Source organism: Microtus pennsylvanicus, chromosome 7 (genome assembly GCF_037038515.1).
Source record: "Microtus pennsylvanicus isolate mMicPen1 chromosome 7, mMicPen1.hap1, whole genome shotgun sequence".
Classification (NCBI taxonomy): domain Eukaryota; kingdom Metazoa; phylum Chordata; class Mammalia; order Rodentia; family Cricetidae; genus Microtus; species Microtus pennsylvanicus.
In genome coordinates this window covers 119,515,544-119,542,463 of record NC_134585.1, presented here as the reverse complement: position 1 = coordinate 119,542,463, position 26,920 = coordinate 119,515,544, and the positions used below count along the sequence as shown (strand labels likewise).

General features: G+C 45.7%; 2 protein-coding genes across 3 annotated transcripts in view; one reads left to right on the top strand and one right to left on the bottom strand.

Annotated features, from left to right (window-relative positions):
* Pogz (pogo transposable element derived with ZNF domain) overlaps window positions 1-13,806 on the top strand; it is a 57,304-nt gene extending 43,498 nt beyond the window's left edge. For both annotated transcript variants that reach the window (XM_075978237.1, XM_075978238.1), the window contains 12 exons: window positions 651-757; window positions 1,369-1,706; window positions 2,540-2,694; window positions 4,793-4,893; window positions 5,288-5,434; window positions 8,166-8,300; window positions 8,417-8,586; window positions 8,702-8,842; window positions 9,362-9,418; window positions 9,766-9,878; window positions 10,101-10,125; window positions 10,249-13,806. In XM_075978237.1, coding sequence (XP_075834352.1) covers window positions 651-757; window positions 1,369-1,706; window positions 2,540-2,694; window positions 4,793-4,893; window positions 5,288-5,434; window positions 8,166-8,300; window positions 8,417-8,586; window positions 8,702-8,842; window positions 9,362-9,418; window positions 9,766-9,878; window positions 10,101-10,125; window positions 10,249-11,920 — 3,161 coding nt within the window. In that variant the 3' untranslated portion in view covers window positions 11,921-13,806. The remainder of the gene's footprint in view (window positions 1-650; window positions 758-1,368; window positions 1,707-2,539; window positions 2,695-4,792; window positions 4,894-5,287; window positions 5,435-8,165; window positions 8,301-8,416; window positions 8,587-8,701; window positions 8,843-9,361; window positions 9,419-9,765; window positions 9,879-10,100; window positions 10,126-10,248) is intronic.
* A 1,825-nt stretch (window positions 13,807-15,631) lies between these two features.
* Psmb4 (proteasome 20S subunit beta 4) lies at window positions 15,632-18,477 on the bottom strand. The gene is made up of 7 exons (XM_075978236.1): window positions 18,289-18,477; window positions 17,961-18,167; window positions 17,645-17,791; window positions 17,069-17,150; window positions 16,346-16,462; window positions 15,900-15,988; window positions 15,632-15,740 (listed from the first exon to the last, which is right to left on the bottom strand). Exons 1-7 carry the CDS (start codon window positions 18,426-18,428, stop codon window positions 15,728-15,730), a joined length of 795 nt encoding a protein of 264 aa, XP_075834351.1. The 5' UTR covers window positions 18,429-18,477; the 3' UTR covers window positions 15,632-15,727.
* Between the last annotated feature and the right edge of the window lie 8,443 nt (window positions 18,478-26,920).

Genomic DNA, 26,920 nt, shown 5'->3' with positions numbered 1-26,920 from the left:
AAAATTGAGTAAGTTTTTTTTAGAAGGTTCTGGAAATTACGCAACATGAATGTGCTTAACAATGCTGAGTGTTGCTTTCTGTGTATCACAGTGTCACAATTTATTAGTTTTGTTTTGTTTTAAAACAGTCTCCCTATCTAGGCCAAATGGAACTAGATCTATAGACCAAGCTGGCCTGGGACTTCCGATCCTCTTGCCTCCACCTCCCCAGTACTGGGATTCTAGGTGTGCATCACCATGCTCAGCTCCATCACAGTTTTAAAAAGGAAATTGCCTGTCAGCATCTGGCACATCCTATTATTCCAGCACTTGGGGTAGAGGCAGGCTAATCATGAGTTCAAGGTTAACCTGAATTACACAAGAATACTGTCTGAAAACAAACCAAAAACACATAAATGGGAGAGAAAAAAAGAACTTTGCCTAATTAGAGGTGGTGGTAAAAAGGCATTCCTAGCTCTTGAGTCAAAACAGAGACTGCTGGCCAGAATAGTCCCTGGGCTTCAGTTTGCCAGCCCTGTCCTAGAGTTTGAGCAGTTAAAACATGTGCCTCTCTCATGCTTGCTCTTTACTCTGGGCTTTCTTCTCAGGGAATGTGTAGTCTTGCCCTGGTATCCTGTATTAATCTTATCAATTCTTCTCCGTTCTTGCAGTGACCTCTTCCATCCCAGTGTTTGACCTCCAGGACGGTGGACGGAAAATATGTCCACGGTGCAATGCTCAGTTCCGTGTCACTGAAGCTTTGAGAGGTCACATGTGTGTAAGTGACGCCACCTGTGATGGGGTCCTCTGATAGCGGGGCGTGAAAAGGGCTGTGCAAACTGAAAATATGATAGAATGCATTTAAAGACTGCCGATAGGTGATGGAACACACACTGTCTTAGAATGGTAGATTTGATCTCACAGGATAGTGGTCATAACCCCAGCTCAGTTTTAACTCTGTCACTGGAGAATGAAAGCCTGTTACCTGGTTCCTGCTTTATTTATAGTCTTGTAACTTTCTTCTCTAAGTTCAAATGAAGAGGTTGGACCTTTCTCTGGAGAGTTCAGAGTCCAATGATGCCAGGGACAAGGCTCTAGACAGACAGGTGAGGGAGCAGTGTAAGGTGTTGTGCTTGAGGCTGTGTGGACATAGATGAGAGAAATGTGAACTCCGGGACTATTGAAGAAAGCAAGATGACAGCAGGAGGGAAGCTGCCGTAATGCAGCCTACAGTCCCAGCGACCCAGTGGGCTGTCCTGAGCAGAGAGCCCAGTGCCCACAGCATGTCTCTTACTGCCTACATTACCAAGCCATCCCCAGGGACTATGGTGACATGGATTTAACTCATCCTAGTCTCAGGTAAGCAGAATGATGTCATCTCTTTTACAGTACTGCTGCCCTGAAATGGTTGAGTACCAGAAGAAAGGCAAGTCCCTCGATGCAGAGCCCAATGTTCCATTGGCAGCAAAGTCCTCATCCCCTGAGAAGACAGCACCTGTTACTTCCACACCCTCCTCTACACCTATTCCTGCTCTCTCACCATCCACCAAAGTACCAGAGCCAAATGAGAATGCTGGAGATGGCATCCAGACCAAGCTTATTATGCTGGTGGATGACTTTTATTATGGACGGGATGGGGGCAAGGTAGCCCAGCTCACAAACTTTCCTAAGGTTGCCACGTCTTTCCGATGCCCTCATTGTACTAAAAGGCTAAAAAACAACATTCGGTAAGCATGAAACAGCCTTGGCGGTTTCCCTACATAAAGGTGGACAAGTTTTCTTACATTGCTAAGTTTTCTTTTTTGGAAACATTTAACTATGCTGCAGTCTTGTTAGAATTTACAGTGTGTAATACTGTTGAATTATTTTATTATGATAATGAAGGATACCTTTGAATTTGAGTAAGAAAGACCCCAGTCTCTTTGCACGGAACCTACTTTTAGTTTTAAGAATCTGTTATCTGAGGGCTGGAGAGATGGCTCAGCTGTTAAGAGCACTGGCTGCTCTTCCAGAGGACTCGGGTTCAATTCACATCACCCACATGGCAGCTCACAACTGTCTGAAACTCTTGAAATCTGACACCCTCACACAGACATATGCAGGCAAAACATCAGTGCACATAAAATAAAAATAAATTATTAGAAGAAAACAGAAAACACATTATATGGAGCTAAAGAGAGGACTTAGAAATTTAAAGTTTGTTCTGCTCTCGCAGAGGACCTGAGTTCAAGTCCCAGCACCCACATCAGGTGGCTCACGATTGTCTCTAATCCAGTTCCATGGGATCTAATGCCTCTGGCCTCCTTAATCACTTGTACCTGTGATGTCCACATACTAGACACACATACCTGCCTTGTACCTGTGAGTACTTGTCCACATGCATAGACGCACATGTACCCACAGAATTGGAAAAGAACTGTCTTTCCAGGCTCAGAAAAAGACTATCCCAAATAGAGGAAGTTGGAGGAGGGGAGCAAATAATGTTTGCTTATATATAATTCTATCATTATTTCTTTTATTACTGACTTTATACTTTCTCTTTGCGCTCTGTTACATACAGATTCATGAACCATATGAAGCACCACGTGGAACTTGATCAGCAGAACGGCGAGGTGGATGGTCATACTATCTGCCAACACTGTTATCGCCAGTTCTCCACCCCCTTCCAGCTCCAGTGCCACTTGGAAAATGTCCATAGCCCCTACGAGTCTACTAGTAAGTTTGAAAACTCAAGCTCCAGCAGAGGGGTGGGAGTTACCTTTTCTTCCCTTATTGGATGGTACTAGCGAAGAGGTCCTTATATGCAGGTGATAGTGCTAGGCGAAGTACTTTCCCCATTTTCTTTCAAGCCTGATTATAAAGTGCTTCACTAGTAAATGAATGCTTTCAGTGAGACAGGCGGTGAGCGAGACTGTACAGTTACATGTCTTACAAAACAGGAGACCAAGCGAGCACTAACTTACAGTAATAAAGTTATTTGCTTAAAACATACATTTCTTGCCAGAGGTGGTGACACACACCTTTAATCCCAGCATTTGGGAGACAGAATCAGGGGGATCTCTGTGAGTTGGAAACTAACCTTGTTTACAGAATGAGTTCCAGGGTAGCCAGGGCCACACAGAGAAGCCCTGTCTCGAAAACACACATATATCTCTATTGAGTTGATATTTTAAGATGTGAGCCTAGCATTCAGGATTTTATATTTATTTCTTTGTTTGTTTGGTTATGGTTTTTCAAGACAGGGTTTCTCTGTATAGCCCTGGCTTCCTGGAATTCACTCTGGAAACCAGGTTGGCTTTAAACTCAGAGGTCTACCTGCCTCTGCCTCCCAAGTGCCGAAATTTAAGGTGTGTGCCTGCTTTGGGATTTTAATTTTAAGAGTGCATGTGTGTGTGTGTGTGTACACATGTGAAATCCTAGGCAGGGACTCACAGAAGCCAAAGGCATCAGATTTCCTGGAGCTAGAGTTCAAGATGATTGTGAGCTGGAGTGTAGGTGCTGGTACCCGAGCTCCAGTTCTCTGCTAAAGCAGTGTACACTTTAAGCACTGAGCCACCTCTCCCGCCCTGTTCAGGCTATTTCTGATGTCCTTTAGAGGACTGCCAGTTTGTTGAAAATGTAAAAATTATGTTAAATATAGGAACTTATATAATTATAGAGTGTGAGACTAAGACAGTATTATAGGTTGGGTTTACAGGCTCATGCCTGGAATACCAGTACTTAGAAAGCAGTGGTAGGAAGACCACTGAGTTCAAGGCAAGCCTGGATTACATAAGCCCTTATCTCCAAACAAAAAAATAATACTACAAACATGCCTTATACAATAGCAATGATGGGTAAGATAATTCTGAGAGGGAGAAAATCTTGTGGTCAGGTTTCATAAAAAGTAGTTGTTAAACTTTTAGAAGGACTTAGAAGATTCAAGTGGGTAGACCATTGATAAGTACTTAAAACTTTATCAAAATACTTAAAACTCTTAAGAGTCTATAATTTCCATATATGCAGAAACTTGAAAGGCCAGTGAACAAAGAAGAAAATACAAATATGCCCCCTTTTCCAGCCATAATTTGTAATTTAAATATGAAACAATTAAAAATTTTATAAAACACTTATAATTATATTCTTATAATCAAGCTTGACAGATTGACTAATTTCAGAGTATAATTATCTTGACTCTGTTAATATATAAAGAGAAATGACATTAATGACAAGCTAAGAGCATCTGTCTACCCAAGTGTGGTGACACACACTGTTAATCTCTGACTTGGGAAGCAGAGGCAGAATGATCTGTAAGCTACAGGCCATATAGGACTGTGTAATTAGACCCTGTCACAGAAACAAACATCTCTTAATGTTTGTCAGCCTTTTCCGAACAAATTCTTTCTGGTCCTTAGGCACAGACAGAAAATCATGTAGTATTTAAAAACTCACTCAGCAGTGAAGGATGCACACTGTATGGATGAACGCTGTGAACAGTAGTGAGTCATGAGGGTTTCTACCAAGGGCTTGCCTAGCTTCAGTGAAGGTGTCGGTTCCTAGGTCACTGAATGATGACAACAATGGAGGTGGGAAATGATAAACAGAGAATGTGACTTTAGAAATAAAGGGAGAATGTCCAATTTAAGATGAAAATAGTTCTCTTCTAAGAGAGCTTTGTTTTTAAAAGACCGAGTTAGAGACATAGGGACACGAGTTTTCCGTAGGCAGCACAGATGTGAGCAGAACTGCTTGTCCGTGTGTTGGTGACTGGGAGTGAGGTGAGGCCGGAGGTCTTCCATCCAGGTGCATGTCTAGATTGTGTTTCTTCTTACAGCCAAGTGCAAGATCTGTGAGTGGGCGTTTGAGAGCGAGCCGCTGTTCCTCCAGCACATGAAGGACACTCATAAGCCTGGAGAGATGCCTTATGTTTGCCAGGTATTGCCTTTTTCTCCAGAGCGGTTTTTAGGCATTTTGTTTTAAAACTGATTGTAAAGAAATTTGCTAATGAATACCCTAACTCCCCACTGTCCACATACTGTGTAGGTGCTCTGAAGACATGGGCAGTGAGGACTTTCTAGAGGAGAGTCTGTCTCCGGGCTTCCCCTCTCAGGATAGGATGATTTTATTCCGTAGAAAATATAGGCTCTTCTCAGACTGGTCTGTCCTTTACTGTTTTTATCACAGCTAAACGTATCACCCACATAGATCTCCATTACAGGACCAGTACAATAATACCCATGCATTTAAGAATCCTTTCTCTGCGTATCCTTGTTACTTCTTTTTATGGCTCCAGTTACTCACTCTTATTTTCCTTCTTGCGTGACCTCAGGTGTGTCAGTATCGCTCCTCCCTCTACTCTGAGGTAGATGCCCATTTTCGGATGATTCATGAGGATACTCGGCATTTGCTCTGCCCGTATTGCCTGAAAGTCTTCAAAAATGGCAATGCGTTCCAGCAGCACTACATGAGGCACCAGGTATCAGCACCAAGCAATCCTGTATTCTCATTTGAAGTTTTTGGGTTCTAGGGTTAGGGTTGAGATAGATAAATGATATTGGTAGAGAACATATATTGTGAGCAATCATGGTTCAGGTCTTGTCACTTGCTACACTGGGTTAGATGGTAGAGATTTAGTGCTAAAAGAAACAATACTTGAGCCATTTTTAGGACTGTGTTAACAGAGCAAGAGAAGCATCTCCCTGTTCTGGGAGCTGAGTGGATATCCAGGAAGAAGTGGTTGGTATTTAGAGTTAGAAGGATGAGTAAGGATGAAGAGTAAGGTGGAACAGAAGTAGTTCCTCTGAAGCGCAAGGTAAGCCTTGTGGCGGTGTAAGGAAGCAAGAGGCGTTCAGTGTGGATCGTAGGATACAAGGCAGCATTGGAAGCTAGGGGGTCATGGGTGCTTTCCTCCTCTGGGGGATAAGCTCCTACTTGTTTTATTCAAGATTTAATCTGGCAGCACTAAGTGACCTGAGTGGAAGTTGAGAGCAGAGGCAAGACTAGCCAAGGGCTTTAATCACTAGGTAGAGATGACAGTGGTGTTGGTTTGTGCAGTGAGGAAAAGGGACAGTCAAGAGGGACTTCTAAGACAGCATGGTACTTAGGATTTAGAGATGGGTTGAGTGGAAATGGCAGGAGAATAAGAACAGCTCCTAAACCGAGCACTGCCTTTGTCTTCGGGGTTCTAGCCATACCGCTGTCAGGCTGAGTTCTAGAGGGCTCGAGTTTGAGACCCTGTAGCCTAGGCTACATAGCAAGATCTTGTGTCAAAAAGTCTTAAATTTGACATTTGGGTGAACAAGCAGGACTGTTTACTGAGACATACTGGAGAAAGCAAATTTTTGAGAGAATATTGAGATTTGGGTATTTTGGCTTAGCGCTGTCTGTTGACATTACAGTGTATTTGGTAGATAATAGATCTGAAGTCTGGGTTGTTACAAGAATAATTTGAGAATTGTTATGTAAATTCATTAGGTTTTAAACTTTTTTTCTTTTTTGAGACTTGGTCTTACTATGTAGCCTTAGCTGGCCTCACATTCACAGAGATTCACCTGCCTCTGCTTCCTGGCTGCTTAGATTAAAGGTATGTACCACCACACCTGGCTGATTTTTTTTTAATTTTACTTTTGTTTTAATGTATATTGTTTTGCCTACTTGTGTGTCTATGCCCCATGTGCATCCCAGCGCCAAGAGTTATAGATGTAAGGCACTGTGTGGATGCTGGGAATTGAACAAGCTTCCTCTTGAGAGCAGCTGGTCGTAGTTTGAATCCCCGACCCACTGTTAGCCCCCAGCTGATCTGACCCTTGTAAAGTGTCCTAAGTACTCCAAATGTGTGAAGGATAGGGATGAGAATCCTTCAAGTCTCTATCCATAAAACCCCTACCAGTAGTAGGAGTTTTGTTGCCAAGGAAACTAAAGTGTTCTGAAGAAAAGGGTGTGATCAAAATGCCCAGGCCACAGGAATGTTAAGCTAAAAAGAAACCAGAGGCAGACCCTTTATTAAGCAGCATTAAGAGACTATTTGATTGGTTGGGTTCTAGCAGGAGAAACAAAGGACTTGAGAAAGTAAATGGAGACAGCCCAAAGACGTGCATTTACACAGGAGGACAGAGGCATGGCTGCGGGGAAGATGGAGGTTGTGTTGCTATATTTTATTTACAATATGGAATAGACATAACCTTGTTTAAAAATGGTATAGAAAGGCTAGTATGGCGGCTCACACTCTAATCCCAGCACTCAAGAGGCTGAGGTAGAATTGCCGTTAATTTGAGGCCTGCCTAGACTGCTGAGTAAGTTGCAGGCTAGCCTCGGATACACAGTGAGTCTCTGTCTTAAAAAAAAAAAAAAAGTAAACAGTGCTACAAAAAAACCTACTAGAGGAGAATGAAGGTTTGTAAGAGAAATAAGAATGGAAAACAAGGTGGGTGCTGTGTGCTCCGTGTTGACGTGTACATACACAGTCACTCAGAAAGAGTATAGGCCTGTGGAAACCAGTACTTGTATCTTAGCCTTATGTTACATTTATTTGCTATCCAAGTAAAGAAAGTTACAGATATGAGTCCTGTTTTGGCAGACCAAGTCCTAAAATGGTCTCTGAAACATCTCTGAATAGATGTATTAAGATTCCCCCCATACGTAGGGGGGAGTACTATCTTTTGTTTGTGGCTGGAAAGTGTCTTGGTGGTAGGGTGCTTGCTTGGCATAAGGAAGGCTTCGACTTCTTGCTTGTATCCCTAGCACCACCAGAAAAGAAAGAAACAAGGAGACTTTGCTCTGTGGTTGCTTATATGCTGTTGGTATGAAAGTGTGCGTGAACCAGTCTGTGGAAGTGAACCAAGAGTCTGGGTTAAAGACAACCCTAGAATGTGAAGGGAGCAGAGTGAGAAGTCTGAGTGGTTTTGTTGTTTGCTTGACAGTTTTACTGTGTATAATTTTGTGTTTTTAAAAATTCTAAAAGAACATCCAAGATGATAGTGTGTGTTGCTGGCCTGTGTGCTCCAAGTCAAGAAGTGGCTGAGGATCTGTTCATCCTGGCCTCCATTTTTGGGGGCATGAGATGGTGTTCTTAGTGATAGGCTTCTGGTCTTGAATAGTTGTTTTCTTACTGAGTGACTTCCCCACAGAAGGAAGGAAAGAATAGTGCTGACACTGATCCACTGTGAACCTTTAAGGGATTCTTGTGTTTTGTTTTTTCTCCTCTTCAGAAGAGAAATGTTTATCACTGCAACAAATGCCGGCTACAGTTTCTCTTTGCCAAGGACAAAATTGAACACAAGCTTCAGCACCATAAAACCTTCCGTAAACCTAAGCAACTGGAAGGCTTGAAACCAGGCACCAAGGTAAAGGGTTTGACAGAAGTTACTTTAATAGATCTGGGGAGGGTAAGAGTGGAGTTAGACAGTACCCTGAGGTTTACTGTGGGAGCCATCTAATGGTTTCTTCCCTTGATTTTCAGGTGACAATCCGGGCTTCTCGGGGGCAGCCACGAACTGTTCCTGTGTCAAATGATACATCTTCTAGCGCCTTACAGGAGGCCGCACCACTGACCTCCTCCACTGACCCCTTGCCAGTCTTCCTTTATCCCCCTGTCCAGCGCAACATCCAGAAGAGAGCTGTGAGGAAAATGTCAGTGCCTTCTTCTAAATGCTAAGCGGGTGGGAACTGTGTGTGCAGGGCATTTCCTGATAGCCAAGGAAATCAGGATCAGTGGTCAGAACTAATGATCTTTTGATTTTGACAGGAGCGTCATGGGCCGGCAGACATGTCTGGAGTGCAGCTTTGAGATCCCGGATTTCCCTAATCATTTCCCAACCTACGTGCACTGTTCTCTCTGCCGCTACAGCACCTGCTGCTCTCGAGCTTATGCCAACCACATGATCAAGTGAGTTGGGAAGAAACCAGCACTTGTAGTTTAGGGTCCAAAACTCAGCACAGCCTCTCCCATTTCTATTTTGTTGCTTTTCAGTTCTTGGTTTTTGAGACAGTTTCTCTGTGTCATAGCCCTAGCTGTCTTGGAACTCCCTCTGTAGACCAGGCTGGCCTCGAGCTCACAGAGATCCACTTGCCTCTGCCTTCCGAGTGCTGGGATTAAAGGCGTGCACCACCACTGACCGGCTCTTTTTTCAACTCTTAAAGCTGTTGGCCCGTCTCTTCTTGGAAGATAAAAGAGCAAGCCCGTATTCATTTGATTTTGTTAGTCTGTACTCCAAATAATCTCCTAGGGTCTCTTACAGTTCAGGCATTGGATGGGGCTTGTTAGAAATGTTGATTCTTAGCCCTATCCTAGACCTGAATTGTAATTGATCCTCAGGTTATTTTGTGCTTATATTGAAGTTTGAGAAGGCATCTCTTTGGTTGGACATTGTCATTTGTTGTAACTCTGTTTCTTTGTCTTTTTCAGCAATCATGTTCCACGGAAGAGCCCCAAGTATTTGGCTTTGTTTAAAAATTCTGTAAGGTAATAAAATACTTTCTCTGTAATTTTTTTTTTTTTTTTTATTTTTCGAGACAGGGTTTCTCTGTAGCTTTTGGTTCCTGTCCTGGAACTAGCTCTTGTAGACCAGGCTGGCCTCGAACTCACAGAGATCCGCCTGCCTCTGCCTCCCGAGTGCTGGGATTAAAGGCGTGCGCCACCACCGCCCGGCTCTCTGTAATTTTTAAAGTTGTTAATATCATATCTTTATTTTGTGGAGTGATTATGTGCATCGCTCCCTTATTTAAGCCTCAAAGTTTAGCTGTTTTAATGTCAATGCTATATGTATCTAATATACTCTTGGTCCTCTTTCTCTTTTCTCTCCCTCTCAGTGGAATCAAGCTGGCTTGCACTTCGTGTACCTTTGCTACCTCTGTGGGAGATGCCATGGCTAAGCATTTAGTGTTCAACCCCTCTCACAGATCCAGCAGCATCTTACCACGGGGTAAGTGGGAGAAAGGATGTCATTCTGTATGAGCCAGGAGCATCTTTCTCTGGTCTCACCCATTCACTGTTTAGACACACACTACCTTAGACTGTGAACCTTCTAACCTGCAATTAGATAAGACTAAGAAGAGTCTACTACTGGGTAGCTTGTTGAAATCTATGGAATGTTGGGCTTTTTTTCCCCAGTGATCTAACTGTTTTTTAAATCTCATTTTCCCAGGGCTCAGTTGGATGCCTCACTCAAGGTAACATTCATTTCATGATTTAATGTGTACTTTGCATGATGTTTGCTCTTAGTAACACTATTATTTAAATTCCTAAGTTTAACTGATGTTTGCGCTCTCTGCTCCCCATCTTCACTCATTTAGGCCTGGCCAGACTCCTGAGCGAGCATATGATCGGAATCTGAAGAATATGTATCTTCCACCTCCCTTCTCCCCTAACAAAGCAGCCACTGTGAAACCTGTAGGGGCCACCCCAGCAGAACCGCAAGAGCTCACAGCTCCTCTGGCCCAGGCACTTCCATCACCAGCCTCAACTGCAACCCCACCAGCAACCCCTACTCACCCACAGCCCTTGTCCCTACCGCCCTTGGCCACAGAGGGAGCTGAATGTCTGAATGTCGAGGAACAGGATGAAGGAAACTCCGTAACCCAGGAACCTGAACCGGCATCTGGTGGTGGAGGCGGCAGTGGGGTTAGCAAGAAAGAGCAGCTGTCTGTGAAGAAGCTGCGGGTGGTGCTGTTCGCCCTGTGCTGCAACACAGAACTGGCAGCTGAGCACTTCCGAAACCCCCAGCGTCGGATCCGTCGTTGGCTTCGACGCTTCCAGGCCTCTCAGGGAGAGAATTTAGAGGGCAAATATCTCAGCTTTGAGGCAGAAGAGAAACTGGCTGAGTGGGTGCTGGTCCAGAGAGAGCAACAGCTGCCTGTAAATGAGGAAACCTTGTTTCAGAAGGCCACCAAAATAGGACGCTCTTTGGAGGGGGGGTTTAAGATATCCTACGAGTGGGCTGTGCGTTTCATGCTACGGCACCACCTCACCCCCCATGCCCGGCGAGCTGTAGCCCACACATTACCGAAGGATGTAGCAGAAAATGCAGAACTCTTTATTGAGTTTGTACAGCGGCAGATTCACAATCAGGACCTACCTTTGTCTATGATTGTGGCTATTGATGAGGTCTCCTTGTTTCTGGACACAGAAGTACTGAGCAGTGATGACCGAAAGGAGAATGCTCTGCAGACAGTGGGCACAGGGGAGCCTTGGTGTGATGTGGTGCTGGCTATCCTGGCAGATGGCACTGTCCTCCCCACCCTGGTTTTCTTTCGAGGACAAGTGAATCGGCCTGCTAACGTGCCAGACTCTATATTGCTAGAGGCCAAAGAGAGCGGCTACAGTGATGATGAGATCATGGAGCTTTGGTCATCCCGTGTGTGGAAGAAGCACACAGCTTGTCAGCACGGCAAAGGCATGCTGGTGATGGACTGCCACCGCACTCACTTGTCAGAAGAGGTACTGGCCCTGCTCAGTGCCTCTAACACGCTGCCTGCTGTGGTCCCTGCAGGCTGTAGCTCTAAGATCCAGCCATTGGACGTATGCATCAAACGAACTGTTAAGAACTTCCTGCACAAAAAGTGGAAGGAGCAGGCTCGGGAAATGGCAGATTCTGCCTGTGATTCTGATGTCCTGCTTCAGCTGGTGCTGAACTGGCTGAATGAGGTGTTGGGTGTCATTGGGGACTCCCCAGAGCTAGTCCAGCGGTCCTTCCTTGTGGCTAGTGTTGTGCCAGGTCCTGATGGCAATGTTAACTCACCTACACGCAACGCCGACATGCAGGAGGAGCTCATTGCCTCCCTAGAAGAGCAGCTGAAGCTGAGTGGAGAACGGTCTGAGGAGCCGCCGGCTTCCACCCCCCAACCCAGATCGTCTCCTGAAGAGACAGTTGATCCTGAAAGCCTTCACCAGCTCTTTGAGGGGGAAAGTGAGACGGAGTCCTTCTATGGCTTTGAGGAAGCTGACCTAGATCTGATGGAGATTTAGGTGCTGGGCTCAGGAGAGCATATGGAGTTGGGTAGGAAGGCTGAGGGTGGGTAGAGGGACTTAGAGAAAGGGGGGTCTTGGTTTATATTTCTAATTTTATGCCACCGCTCCCCTGACATTGATACTTCCTGTGAATTTGTGGGTTATTAGAAAGCCAGTAGTGATCACTTCTGAGCCGAGGAGCTGGCCCATTGGTTACTCACTTCTAAAAACAGGTTTTTGTGACTTTTTTTTTCTTCCTCTTCTTTAATTTAAATCACTGTGTTTGCTATTTTTCTGACAAAAATCTAGGAAAACAATCCTTTGTGGACAGATATTAAATTGTTTTGTTTCCCCTTTTACCTCAATTGTATCATAGTATTTCTGGGTTTTGTTTGTTTTACTGTGTGGCCAATGTCTTTGGGCATGATACTTATCTAATCATTGTTAATGTGAGAACTTTTCTGCAAATGGAAAAGAAAAAATATGTAGCTCACAAACTGGTTTATTATATATGTGGATAATTTTTTTTCATTGTGGTCTTTAACACTTTTATATAAAAATGAAAATGAAAAAAGAATCCCATTGACCTCTTTCCTTCTCGTTTCCCCTCCTATCCAGAGCTGTTGGTTCCTACAGCAACTCTGGGTGTAAGATTGTGGCTTTGCAGTGCATGAGGCCACCTTGACTCCTCCACCTCCACCAAAACACAACAGAAACAATATTTTTTTTGCATTTTGTGTCCTTTGACCCCTTTCCTGATTTTCACGCTGTCCTTTACTCTGGGCAAAGGAGCACATTGTGTCCCTAGCAAGCAAGAGGTACTGGGTGAGGTGATCAAACAGTATTGAGGTGGAAGCCATCCCTAGTCTGTCTTCCATCAGCAAGCCCCTGCTGCTTTGTTTACCTTTGTCCTGACTGCACACCTACCGAAGACATCACAGGTACCGACTGGCATGTGTTAAGTGTTGAAAAGGACAGACTGCGTGAACTCCTGCTGACCCCTGGCTTTCCCATTTCTCTCAGTGCTTAGAGAAGAAACTGGTGTGAGAAAAGAGCATAGAGGTGTGCACAGAGAAAGACACGAATCTTTATTTTTCACTGCCAACTTCAAGGAAAATTTTTCTACAGTTTGCATGAGGATTTTTTTTAAAAAAAAATGATGTACTTATGGTGATAAACCAAAATGTACTGTACCATAGAGGAAAAAAAAAGAACAAAAACCAAGTCTACCTTTCCCACAGCCACACCATTCCTGTCCACCCTGAGGCTTTCGGCAATGTTTCCTCCTGTGAGCCAAGGAGGCAACCTGCACAAGCTTGTAAGTGGTTCACCTTTACAGTGTACATAAGTGGAACATTTAATAAAATGAGAGGAAATGGATTTATAAACTTTTTTATGTGCCCCTGTTTAATAGACTTTCATAGACTGGGAGATAGTCAGGATGTGGCGGCCTGGTGGTACAGGTGTGGTATTCGTTACCACCTTCTCCCCGCAGTTTTTATAACATAGTGAACAGGACTGATCCCAGAAGTTTGGCCAGCTCTGAACCCGTGGCGTTGGAGATCTGAACGGAGGATCCACCTGTGCTTCTCTTCCCCAGCTTTTTGCTCAATGCCATTTTATTGATGGACTGTAGCACAACGCCAGCTGCCTTTGAGAGAGCTGAACTGTAAGTGGTCATTCAGCCCACAGCCTTAGTGGAGCTGGGTTCCTGGCCTCTGCACATTGACTTTGGATGGGTAATTTTTTTTTTTAAGGTCATGGTAACAGTGGATCGGCTGGGTTTTGGCAAGCAAGTTGTCTTTGTGGACTCTGCCTGCATGGCTTAGTAGTAGAAGGAAGTTTTTTTGTTTTTGTTTTTTTTTACAATTCAGTTCAATCAATAAACATGTATTTATTGACAACTTTCTGTGTTGAGATCAAGTATGTGAAAGTTCCCGATTGAAGGTTCAGGATTTTCTTTGTGTGAGCCTGTCTGCTGCTGTCTATACCACTCTCAAAGGGTCTGTGCATCATGCAGAAGATGTATTTTCATTTGTAAAAATAAAGGTTTGAAACCACCCCAGGGGTAGAACATAGCTAATTCCCAACCTTAACAGCTATACTTAACAGTCATTCGTGTGTTGAATGTGGACACCACATGCTACACGTGCTATTACAACATGAACAGAGGTCAGGACAACTCCTGAGTGGGAGTGAACTCAGATCCTGGGGTCTGTGTCCGAGGACTGTGTGTGTGCACTTGTGTGACTTCAGGCGTCCTCACTCTCCACCCTACATGAGACAGTTTTTCTGCTTCCTGTGCCAGACTGCCTGGCTCTCAAGCCTACAGGTCCCTCTTGCTCTACCTCCCCCACACCCATCTCCCTGTAGGACCTGGGATTACAGAGATCTACTTTATCCAGCTCTTCATGGGTTCAGATCTTCACACTAGCACAGCCAGTGCTTTAAGCAACCGAGCCACCTACCCAGTCCCACTTAGGAAATTTCTTAAATGATTTTAATTATGTTTAGTCATTTTAGTTATGTGGGTATGTGCGCAAGTGTAGCTGTTCATGGGGGGCAGTTATCAGATATCGCTTGGAGCTAGGGTTAGAGGCAGTTGTGAGCCACATCCATGGGTGCTGGGAATCAAGCTCGGGTCCCGTCTTCCACAAGAGTAATAGTATCCACTCTTAGGCTGAGTCACCTTTCCAGCCCTCCATTTAGGATTTTTTAATGAACACAAAGTACCAGGTGCTAGATTTACAGACAATAAACATTAGTTAAATGTGCTTAGCTCTCCTGAATGTGGCTCCATGTGGGGCTTAGGACTGGGGACTAGCTTCCCCAGCAGCTCCAGCACACCTGTCATCAGGTTTGGAGCCGTCATTAACCACCTTCTCCCAACAAAGACTCTTTCAGAATGAGAATATCCACCTTTAATCCCAGCACGCGGGAGGCAGAGGCAGGCGGATCTCTGTGAGTTCGAGACCAGCCTGGTCTACAAGCGCTAGTTCCAGGACAGGCTCCAAAACCACAGAGAAACCCTGTCTCAAAAAAACAAAAACAACAACAAAAAAAAATAGAATGAGAATATCGTATATATGTAAACCAACTGTGTTACCAAAGATCAATGTGACCCTACAAGAAGCTAGCTCTAGAACAATTGCAAATGAATACTGTGTGGGGTCTTTTGTTCAGAGAATCCTACACTTGCTGAAGAGCCTAAGGACCCACATCACCACCTACAGTCCCTCAGTTGGGAGGCTGAGGCAGCAGGGACTGCCCTGAGTTGAGGTCAACCTCAAATACAGTGAAGGGCTAGAGTGGTTCAGTCAAGTGCCTGCCGCACAGGCATGAGGACCTGAGTTCAGCCCTGGGCATCCCAGCTCTAGGAGGGGGTGGAGACAGGACCCCTGGGGCCTGTTGGCTGGCAGCCTAGCTGAATAGAGAAGCTCAGGTTCATAAGAATTATGCCAAGAAAGTTAAGGTGGAGGATGACTAAGGAAGACTTCTGACATCAACCTCTGGGCATGCTCGCAGGAACTAAATTGGCTCTCTGCCCAGGAAAGGAAACAGCACATCAATGGTTCGGACAGCAGCAGCTGAGCTCTTGGCGTGACCAGATGTGGTGGCACAAGTTTTTAACTCCAATATTTGGGAGGCAGAGGCAGGAAGATTTCTGAGTTTTAGGCTAGCCTGGGTTACATGGTGAGATCTCATTTCAAAACAAAACAACTCAGCAAACACTTCAAAGGACTGGTTTATTTTACAAAAGTCTACTTTGAGCCAGCTAATCCAAATACAGAAGGGTACAGCTTCAACTCGACGTTCATCTGTAGTTCATTCAAAGCCACTAAAAAGAAAGAATATTTTAGGAAGAAAGTGATGAAGTGCCAAGGCATCAGCTTAAGAAGCTCTGCCCCTTGCACCCAGAACCACTGTCTGGGAGGCCAGCCCTCCAGAGGCTGTCATGCAAGCCAAAGGCTTCCAACTCGCCCACATTTTAAATCACCTGATCATGTGGGCGATTTCCCAGTTAGTCTCTGCTGATAGCGGTCCTTCTATCTCAACACCTTTTTCAGTTACGGTGGCGATTTGAAACTAAAAGAAAACAAAACATGTAATGTAAATACCCAGTCTGGACAGAGGTTAATTCAGAGGGTCGCTCTCTCATTCCAAAATAGAAGTAACAATTTGCAGTTTAGTGGTATTTTAAAGATTTTTCGAGACAGAATTTCTCCATGTAACAGCCCTGGCTGTCCTGGAACTCGCTCTGTAGACTAGGCTGGCCTCAGACTCACAGAGATCCGCCTGCCTCTGCCTCCCGAGTGCTGGGACTAAAGGCGTGCACTAGCGTGGTGGCCCCAGATCCGCCTGCCTCTGCCTCCCGAGTGCTGGGACTAAAGGCGTGCGCTAGCGTGGCGGCCCCAGAGCCTGTACTTTTCTGCCGTGTCTCACCCGGTTGTACGAGCGGGCGTCTCGGTAGTACAACACTCGCATGCAGCGCTCTACGAGCTCCCGGGCCTCAGTCTGACTCAGCACAGGTTGTTTCTCTAGAACTTCTCGAAGCAGAGGCTAAAAGGTGGGCAAAATACAGGAGAAATTAGACACTAGCTTAACACCTATTCCAACCCATGTAAACAATCACCAAAGTGAACGACAGATTTCTACCCGCTGTCTCATCAGAAAAGTGCTGGCTTTTTTGTTTCATTTGACATTTAGTTATCTTACATATATATGTAAGATATATGTGGAAGTCAGAAAATTGCTTTGCAGGACTTGTTTCTGCCCACCCTGGGGGTCCTGGGCTGGCTGTCAGCCTTGGCAGCAAATGCCTTTACCCATGAGTCATTTCATTTTTGTTTTGTTTCTGAGATGGAGTCTGTGTAGCCCAAGCTGGTCTGGAATGCACAGCCCTCCTGGCCTCAGCTCCTGCGCACTAGGAGTACAGATGTGTGCCACCACCTAGTTAAGATTCTCTTAAAAGGGAGGTCCTAGGGCTTCCCTCCTGCAGCAAGGCTATTATCCCTGTTCACCACATCTTGTCTCTGGAAGGTCATGTAAACACCTCCTTATACCAAGAAAACCTGATGCCCAACATTTGGATCCCAGCCTGTCTCCTATCAGAACTCCACAGTGAACATCTCTCCTCTTTTCCCCATTGCTAGTCCCATGACTCACCTGAGCCAAGTATGCACCATAACCTGTGGCTAGAGAAGGGGCTTCATAAGCCACACCAAGCATGTCCACATAACCAAGGAAGCTGCAGGGACAAACAGATCAAAGAACTCATTTAATCTTATATTTCTTGGCCAAAGAATGGGACCATGAGGTCTGAATTAAAAGGTGGGAATTCTCTGGGGTTAAACAGTCTGGGGTGGGAGACTCAGGATGGATCAGTGGGTAAAAGCACCTGCCACCACACCTGATGACCCAAGTTTGAGCCCTAGAACCCACATGGTACACACACACACACACACACACACACACACTAGCACACAAGCACCAATACAAGTGTGAAAAACCATTCTTTTCAAAGACTGAAGAAAGCTGGACAGTGGTGGCACACGCCTTTAACTCCAGTACTCAGAGGGTAGAGGCTGGCAAATATCTTTGAGTTCAAGGCCAGCCTGATCTACAGAGCGAGTTCCAGGACAGCCAGAGCTGTTACATGGAGACACCTGTCTTGAAAAACAAAAAAACTAAAAAGACACTCAGTAGGCGCTAGGCTGGGTGGACGGGGAAGTTATCAAATACCTTTCTCCATCAGCATAGCCTCCAATGACCATGGTGTTCCACAGAGGATTCATCTTGGAGCGGCGGCTGTACATGGCCCTTGTCAACCAGGAATGAATAGCTCTAGGGCTATAGCTATGTCCATCCCCCAACAGCTCTTCATCAATCCTTAAAAATAAATGATAACGGAAGTCAGGTTCCCCACCCACATACAATGCCAAAAAGTATTCAAAACATTCACATGCTAGACCCAACAACTCTCCCAAAGCCTCAAGTCCCCCCATCCCATCTAAGGGAATAGAAAACGAGAGTTTCGCTCCACTCGGAGGCGACTTACACCATCTGGCCGAGAACCTGCTTTAAATACTGGAAATCAGCGTAGTCTCCCGAAGCACCCAGCATAGTGCTGTCGTTGACTCGCATAATACGGGAGATATTGCGGAAACGAGCCAGGGAGCCGTAGGAGCCCAGCATGTCTGCAGCAATAACCACTCCGCCGTCGAACTTCACCCCGAGTACCGACGTCCCAGTCACCATGGGGTTCCTGAAGAATGGAAAGGGTCCCTGAGCGCGGCGTCCGGGGTCCCCGGGAGCCGCCACCCAGGCGCCGCAGGTCCAAGTCCCAGCCCGCCGCCCATTCCTGGCGCGGTCATAGCGCAACTCACTGGGTCCGGGTGATTGGGCCCTCGCAGAGCGCGGACGCCGGGTCCATGAGGGCGCAGGGAGTGGACGGCACGCGGTAAAACTGCCCCGGGGCCGGACCCCCGGCCCAGTGGCCAGCCCGTGACTCCCAGAACGCTTCCATCTTAGTCACCGCAGCTAAAGAAGTGAAAGCACTCGCCTCACCGGAAGCGGAAGTGGCCCTTTGTTGTTACACCTCTTTTCTTCCTGCCAGCCACGTCCGGGTACCATGACTGCCAGGTTCCGTGTTGATGAGGAGTCGGAGGAGTGCTGAGACTGACAGGAATGCACGACGTCGCATCCGTGTCTGCAGAAGGGGTGCCTAGAGCTGAGCTTTCTGACAATTTAGGAGGAGCAGGCTGTGTGGGACAAGCACCAGGACGGGTTGTCGTGTCCTGTTTGAATCAGTATCCAGAACCTGACTTGAAGAATCATTGAACCCAAGCTCTTACAGTTTTACTTCTCAGAGCAGGCCCGTGTAACAGGCATTATTCAACTCCTTTTATAGATAAGATGCAGGTGCTTGAGATACAGTGATTTATGCCCTTACAGTCGGTAAAGGTAGAAAGGGTACAAAGCAAGCTGGAAATACGGCTCTTGGATTCCAATCTCAGCCACCACGTGATGGCGCAAAACCGTCTGTAACTCTAGTTTCTACTGATCTGAAACTCGCTCCGGGCCTCCAGGGCACCAGGCACTTTTGTGGGGCATAATTTAGCGGGGTAGGGGGGTGAAGTGGGGAGGGACAGAGGGAAGGAGAGATTGCGTGAGCAAACCAGTTCATCACATGATCCTAGCACTCAGAGGGGTGGGCCAGAAGGATTGCCTCCAGTAGACCTTTCTGGATTACATTCTGAATCCAGGCTAACTCGAGCAACTGAGAGACCCTATATTAAAAGGGGGGGGGGGGATAAAACTACATTACCTCACCTCATTTTTTTTCTTTAAAGAGTTTTAGTTGGGAGGTGTTAGGATCAAATAAATGTGAACTCTCAGCTACTGCTCCAGTGCCTGCTGCCATGTTCCTCAACCTGATGATCATAGACTCTGCCAGGCGGTTGTGTCACATGCGTTTAATCCCAGCAATCAGGAGACAGAGGCAGGTGGATCTCTGTGAGTTCAAAACCAGCCAGGTCTACAGACCAAGTTACAGGACAGCCAGAGTGGTTACACAGAGAAACCCTGTCTCAAAAAACAAAGAAACAGCAATAATAAAAATCTGGAACCGTGAGAACCAAAAAAAAAAAAAACATACTGTTATAAGTTGCCTTGACTATGTGTCTCTTCACAGCGATAGAATATTAACTCAGCAAGTGGATCTCTGTGAGTTCAAGGCCAACCTGGTCTGCAAAGCGAGAGAAACACTGTTTTGAAAGGAAAAAAAAGAAGAAAAACAAAGAAACAGAAAAATAAATAAATAGAAAAAAAAGAAATAAAAAACAAGAAATAAAAGTAACTCAGACACTGGGGGAGGAAAAAATTCCCTCCCAGTGCTGTGACTATGGTAATGTGCCCATGAACCTCCAAGGAACCTCCAGGCTCCTGTAAGAAACCCTAATTAAATTCATTATGCTACACACAAAGGCACAAAAGTAGTCGGGCACTAGCTGGAGTTACAGATGGTTGTGAGCCACCACATGGGTGCTGGGGATCCATCCCGGGGCTTCGTGAATGCTAGGCAAGCACTCTACCGACGGAGCTAAGTCCCAGCCCCTCGAGCTCCTTTGTATTTGATTTTCAGTGCCTTGGCTTTCCTTATGACTTTTCATAATCTTTAGTTTAGACAGACCCTCCCCGAATCTCCCCATCTCCCTGCACCCCTTAAAATTTTCCATCCCAGAATTTCCCCTTCCACCTTTGTTCTGCTTCTCTCTATCCTTACCAATTTTATACATTTTAAGATTTTGGTATTTGTTTAATGTACACTTGTGCCATGTGCGTATTATCGGGATGTGAGGGGCACTTGCGGAATGGCAAACGTGAAGTCAGAGGACAGCGATGTCGTGTCTGTTCTCTCCACCATATGCGCTCTGGAACCTAACTCGGCTTGTCAAGCTTGGGCGGCAAGTCCAAGCCGTCTCTCTGGCTCTGTATTCTTAAGTGTCACCTCCAGTACAAATGGGTCGCACCTAAAATAATCTGTCCTGCAATGTTTCAGCTTCAGAATGGTGCAAAAATTAACTTTGAACTTTAAATATTATCCCAGGATAAGATACTCTTGTGAGGCTGCACAGTGGGGCGGTCACACGCCTAGTCAACATCTTCACCTATAGCCTGCAGTTAAAACAACAACAAATCAAACCCCCGAACTGTGGTGCTCAGTAGGTTGTGTGTATTAAATGCTGGGTGTTTTAGAATGTGCCCATTATAAACCAAGGAGCATCTGGGTCTGTATCAGCCATGGCTAGGCTTCTCTTGCTTGTTTTAATTTTTCATTTTGATCATGTTTCTCTTTCGCTGTGCAGGGCTTATGGTTTGTTATTGTTTGCCATATAGTGTGAATAGCGTGGAAGGGCAGGCTATGTTCTCCACCAGAGACAGGAATTAGAGCTGTGAGGACCGCACTGAGCGACTGTTTCAGTCTTGTTCGTCCCTAGTCTCCGGGCATATTTCTCACAACTTTTGTTTTGTTTTATTCTTTTTTGTTTGTTTGCTTGCTTGCTTTTTGTTTTTAGAGACAGGGTTTCTCTGTAGCTTTGGAGCCTGTCCTGGAACTAGCTCTCATAGACCAGGCTGACTTTGAACTCACAGAGATCCACCTACCTTTGCTTCCTGAGTGCTGGGATTAAAGGCGTGCACCACCACCATCCAGCTTCACACAACTTTTGATTGAAAAATGAACAGCCACCCCCCCCCCCCCGAACTGAAGCAAATGGGGCTAGTTCTTCAGATCCCAACTCCTAAGCCGGGCGATGGTGGCACACGCCTTTAATCCCAGCACTCAGGAGGCAGAGGCAGGTGGATCTCTGTGAGTTCGAGACCAGCCTGGTCTACAGAGCTAGTTCCAGGACAGGCTCCAAAGCCACAGAGAAACCCTGTCTCGAAAAACCAAAAAAAAAAAAAAAAAAAACAGATCCCAACTCCTCCACACAAACTCGAGATCTGGCAAACACACTAAGGGCAAACCATCGGATTAGCTGATACCCTGCCCCAGTGAGTCTTAATTTCCTTATCAATAACTCCAACCTGGAGGAGCTTCTTTTTTTTTTTTTAAAGATTTATTTATACAGCAGAATGTATACAGCATTCTGCCTCCATGTATGCCTGCACGCCAGAGGAGGGCGCCAGATCTCAGTACAGATGGTTGTGAACCACCATGTGGTTGCTGGGAATTGAACTCAAGTCCTCTGGAAGAGCAGCCAGTGCTCTTAACCTCTGAGCCATCTCTCCAGCCCCTGGAGGAGCTTCTATATGCCCATTGGAGCTTTCAATGCCACTCTGAGGTCTCCTGAACATCCCCAGGGTTCACCAAAGTTCTCTGGGCAAAGGTAACCCTGTTAGTCTACTCCTCACATAACCGTGCAAACCTCCGGTGACTTCCTTTCTCCAGAGACATTCTGCCTCAGTTAAGCCTGATCTGCAGCCTATTCTTAGCACATCCCAGAATAGATGAACTCTTCTGGAATTTTAGTCCTCATTTCTTCCACAGCCTTTTGGTTCCTTTAGTTTCGAGGCGTGTGTGTGTGTGTGTGTGTGTGTGTGTGTGTGTGCGCGCACGCGCGCGCACAGGAGTGTGGAGGCCATAGGCTGATGTTGGCTATCTTACCAAACCCCACCTTACGTATTGAGACAGACTCTCTCGCTTGAACCCAGAGTTGGCTAACTCAACTAATCTAGCTAGCCACCTTGCATTGCTCTGGGGATCCCTGTCTCAGCTTCCTGTGTGCTAGGATTACAGACAAGTTGCCACACCCCCATTGTTTCATGTTATTTGATCACACTGTGAACCCTGAGATTCCATTAATTAAATAATGGGTCAACTTTGGGTTGGCGCAGCCAGCAACTAGTTGACAGGAAGTGGTCATAGAGAGTAAGAGGGGGGTGGGAAGAGGGCTAGAGAGATACACAGGAAAGAGCAGGGAGGGACTGGAGCCTGGCAGGTCTCTCTTGCTTGGGAACGCATAAGAGAAACTCTCCCATCTAGGACGACATCAGCTAAGGAGGAATGTCACCTGGTTGTTCCTCTCCCTCTCTGAGCTAGCAGTTTTCCACCCCAGCACCTGTCCTGAGTCTTTATTGGTAACACCGCAGGATTGAGATTTAGTTTAAAAACACCACTTGGCATTTACATGTGTTCTGGGAATCCAAACTGATTCTCAGATTTGTCCAACAAGTGCTTGTACCTACTGAGCCCCTCTCTATCCTTTAAAATGTAACTTTTGTGCTTTATCCAACTGTTTTTTAAGAAGAACATGAGAACTGACTGACTGGTGTGCAATTTATTCTCAGAGTTACACTGACAAGGCCAGTTCCCTTTTACAGATCTGGAGAATTCATTCCTTTAAAAAGAATATTTTAGACAAGGTCTCCGGGAGATCAGGCTGGCCTTAGACTAGAACTAGGTACATCACCAAGGATGACCTTGAACTTCTGATCCTCAAGCCTCTACAGCTTATGTGCATGGGACACAGGCTATACCTTGCTTATTGAAGCTTCTAATTGTTGTGGACTATTCCTTTACACTGTGTGAAGATATCTCACTGTGATTGATTTAAATAAAAGTTAAACGTCCAATAGTTAGGTAGGATTTTCTCAGCAGATACAACGCTGGAGTGTGGAGATGCCAGACAAACTGAATAAGTCAGATGCACAAAATGGGTCAGAGGTAAAAGTCACGTGGTAGAATGTAGATTAACAAAAATATGGGTGGATTTAAGTTATAAGAGCTAGTTAAGAACAAGGCTAAGCTGTGAGCAGAGCTTTCATAATTAAAAAGTCTCTGTGTGGTTATTTGGGAGCTGGCAGGATAGAGAAAGCCTTGCTACAGCTTGTGGCTGCTGGTGCTATCTCGTTCAGCTTATGGCTACCATGCCCCCCCCCAGTCTTCCCTGTGACCAGGCCCCCATGCCTTTCTTTCATGAGGAAACTTCTGATTGCAGCTAAAGCCACCCAAATCATCAGAACAATATCCTCATGTAAAATATATTCAGCCACAGCTCCTGGCTGGGCATAGCGGTTCGTTCCTGTTATCACAGCACTGGGGAGGCTGGTGGGTTGCCAAGAGTTTGAGGCCAACCTAGGCTACACTCTGAGTTCCGGGCCAGCTTAGGTTATAAAGTAAGATCTTATCTCAAAAAAAAAAATAAATTCTTAGGTTCAGGCTTGAAAAGCTGCTAGCAGCTGCCACATCTGGAGTCAGACATTCAGGACTTTGGATTAAAAATTCCAAAACCAAAACCAAAAAACAAGTTTTGAAATAAAAACATGCAGAAAATTGCACCAAACAAATCATTGGCTGAATGAATGGATCATTTTAAGGCAATTGATCATGTGTGTGTATGTTTGTGTGTGTGTGTGTGTGTGTGTGTGTGTGTGTGTGAGAGAGAGAGAGAGAGAGAGAGAGAGAGAGAGAGAGAGAGAGAACAGAACTAGCAGTCTTCAATGTGATTCATCAAGAACTTTTTGAGATACGATTTCACTATGTAGCCCTGGCTGTCCTGGAACTCACTCTGTAGACCAGGCTGGCCTCAACCTCACAGAGATCTGCCTGCCTCTGCCTCCCAACTGCTGGAATTTAAGGTGTGTGTGACCATACCAGCTTTTTTGTCTTAATATTATATATATATATATATTTTTAATTTTATTTATTTTCGTGTTACATATTTTGGTGTTTGTCTGAATGCATGTCTGTACACCACGTCTGTGTACTGCCCAAGGAGGCCAGAAAGCGTGTCGGAGCTCCAGGAAACGGGTGCTACAGATGGTTGTGAGCCACCGTGGAAGGCCAGTGCTCTTAACCACGGAGCCACAGTCCAGTCCTTTGCCTTCTCTGACACAGGGTCTCTTACAGTCCTAGCAGGCCGGCTGCTTCACCTCCCAAGCGCTGTGCTTGCTGCCGGGTACCTCCACAGCTGGGGAGGGTGTGTGGCGCTGCTGTGCAAACGCCAGGCCAGCACACTGTCCACTGAGTCACTTCTCCAGCCCTCAGTAGCCTTGTGTAGGAGTTTCTCTAAATAGTCTTCCATTGTGGGATACTTGTACACTGCACGGAGATGGATTGCTCTGACTGGTTTAGTAAAGAGCTGAATAGCTGATAGCTAGGCTGGAAAGATTAGGCCAGATTTCTGGGGACAGAGAGGAAAAGGAAGTGGAATCTAGGCAGCAGGATGTGTCGGCGAGAGGGAGGAAGAGCAGGGTATGCAGTAGGGAGATGAGGTAACAAGCCCTGTGGCCAGGCATAGATGAAAAACTATGGGTTAATTAGAATTATAAGTTATAAGTTTAATTAGAAGTTATAAGAACTCATTGAAAACAAGCCTAAGCTGGAGGCCAAGCTTTCATAATTAATAATAAATCTCTGTGTCAATATGTGCTGGCTGGGGGCCCCATGGGAAACAAACTAGACAGGCTTCCATTGCTTCTTTCTTTTGAAAGAAAGCTGCTTTCTCAAGCTTTTAGAAGACGATGGCTCAAGATCATTTCCTAGGGTCTCAGCGACTCCTGCTGCTATCTATGTTCCCCAGCCCCCACCAGTTCATCCCTGTCCAGTTCCCTCTTACCCAGACTTCTTCGCTTGGCTCTGATGGCCGTGTTCTGGGTTTTAGTTTTCTTACTGCTCTGGGGCTCTGCCTTAGACAGGAACACGAGTCAGCCTGAGTTCTTGGGACCAGAGGGCTGGAGAGATGGCTCAGTGAGTAAAGGGGCCAATCTGGGATGGATCCCCCAACTTAGGTAAAAAGCCAGAGGCAGTGGTGTGTCCATGATTCCAGTGTGCCTATGATGGGATGAGAGGGGACGATAGGAGAATCAAAGAAGGCAACAAACGACAGTGCCTGGGATTAACCGGCTATGATGGCTCATGCCTATAAGCTCAGATCTTGGGAGGCTGAGGCAGCAGGATTGCTGTGACTTGGGGCCGCAGTGGGTACATGGTGAGTTCTAGGCTAGCCTGGGGTTAATAAAAAAAAAAGAGTCCATGGGACCTAGACATAAAAACTCTATGTAAACATTATTATTATTATCAATTAGACAGTACAGCTTAGGAGGAAATCATCTTCCCAATAATCCACACTAGAACAGGATGTTTCCATGAGATAAACACACACATTACAGGCAGTGAGGATCTCCCCATACCCATTCACACCGTGCTGGATACCAGAGAAAGATGGCAGCGACAACCATGTAAAGTCACAGCAGAAGCAAAAGACACTCTGGAGTCGTGGTCTCGGGGCCTTGCCTATCTGAGATTCATTCATCAGGGGTTTTCCTCCTGCTGGGCTGACACCTGGACTTCGGTTGCCACCTGTGGGTCCTCTGATAAGGTGTGTGTGCACTCATTCATGCACGCACACACACACACACACACACAATATAAATAAATAACTGTCCCAGAAACCTGTGATTTATCTTTACAATTTACAAATACATAATTACATATACCAAAGAAAATAAATGTACCCATTTGTGAACATTACTATGGGTAAATTTCAAGCGAACAAAATTAATTTTTAAACTTTTTTTTTTTTTTGGTTTTTCGAGACAGGGTTTCTCTGTGGCTTTGGAGCCTGTCCTGGAACTAGCTCTCTAGACCAGGCTGGCCTCGAACTCACAGAGATCCGCCTGCCTCTGCCTCCCGAGTGCTGGGATTAAAGGCGTGCGCCACCATCGCCCGGCATTAATTTTTAAACTTTTTATTATTTGATTTATTTTTTGTGGTGTTCTGGAGCAAGGGTTGCACCCATGACCCCCTGTGGAGGCAGCAGACAAGCTTCAAGAGTCCATTCTCTCCTTCCACCACATGGGTCCCAGGAGCCAAACTCGGGGGCCAGGCTCAGTAGCAGACACCTTTACCTGATGAGCCATCTCTCTGGCCCCCAAATTAATTAAAATGTTTAAAAGCAAAACATAACCTCTAGCCCAATATCCAGCGACAACTTGTTTTGTGGTTTTGTTTGTTTGCTATTGTTTTCTGTTTGTTTTCGACACGTCCTCACTTTGAATCCCTGACTAAGCGTGGACCGCACACGAAGCCTGGGCTGAACGTAACCTTGCACAGCCTCCTGCAGTGGCCGGGACTACGATGTGATGTATTGTACACCACCAGCCGGGACTACGGGTGTGCCGCACACCACCAGCCCCACTGGCAGCGCCACACACCACCAGCCTCACTGGCCGGGGCTACGGTGTGCCATAGGATGGTAGCAGCTGGTGTCACTGGCAGCAACTTGATGTGGGACCGTCTACCCTCCCACGCAGTGCTATCCATGGGAAAGTTACTCTTTCTACAAAGATAGCACTTTATACATGTTTCTCAGTAGACACATTTTAAGCAATTTCTCCGCATCTATTTTTAATAATTATATTATATTCCATAGATTTAATATGTGTTGAGTAATTTTAAGTGAATAGCTTGAATGTTATTTCACCTAGACAGAGCAGTTAAGCAAGGAGAAGAAG

Coding starts and splice junctions, on each gene's coding strand:
- Psmb4 (XM_075978236.1), bottom strand. CDS start 18,428: ATGGAAGCGTTCTGGGAGTCACGGGCTGGCCACTGGGCCGGGGGTCCG. Junction 17,792..17,960: donor CAGGTTCTCGGCCAGATGGT/GTAAGTCGCCTC, acceptor TTTATTTTTAAG/GATTGATGAAGAGCTGTTGG. Junction 15,989..16,345: donor ACGCCCGCTCGTACAACCGG/GTGAGACACGGC, acceptor GTTTTCTTTTAG/TTTCAAATCGCCACCGTAAC.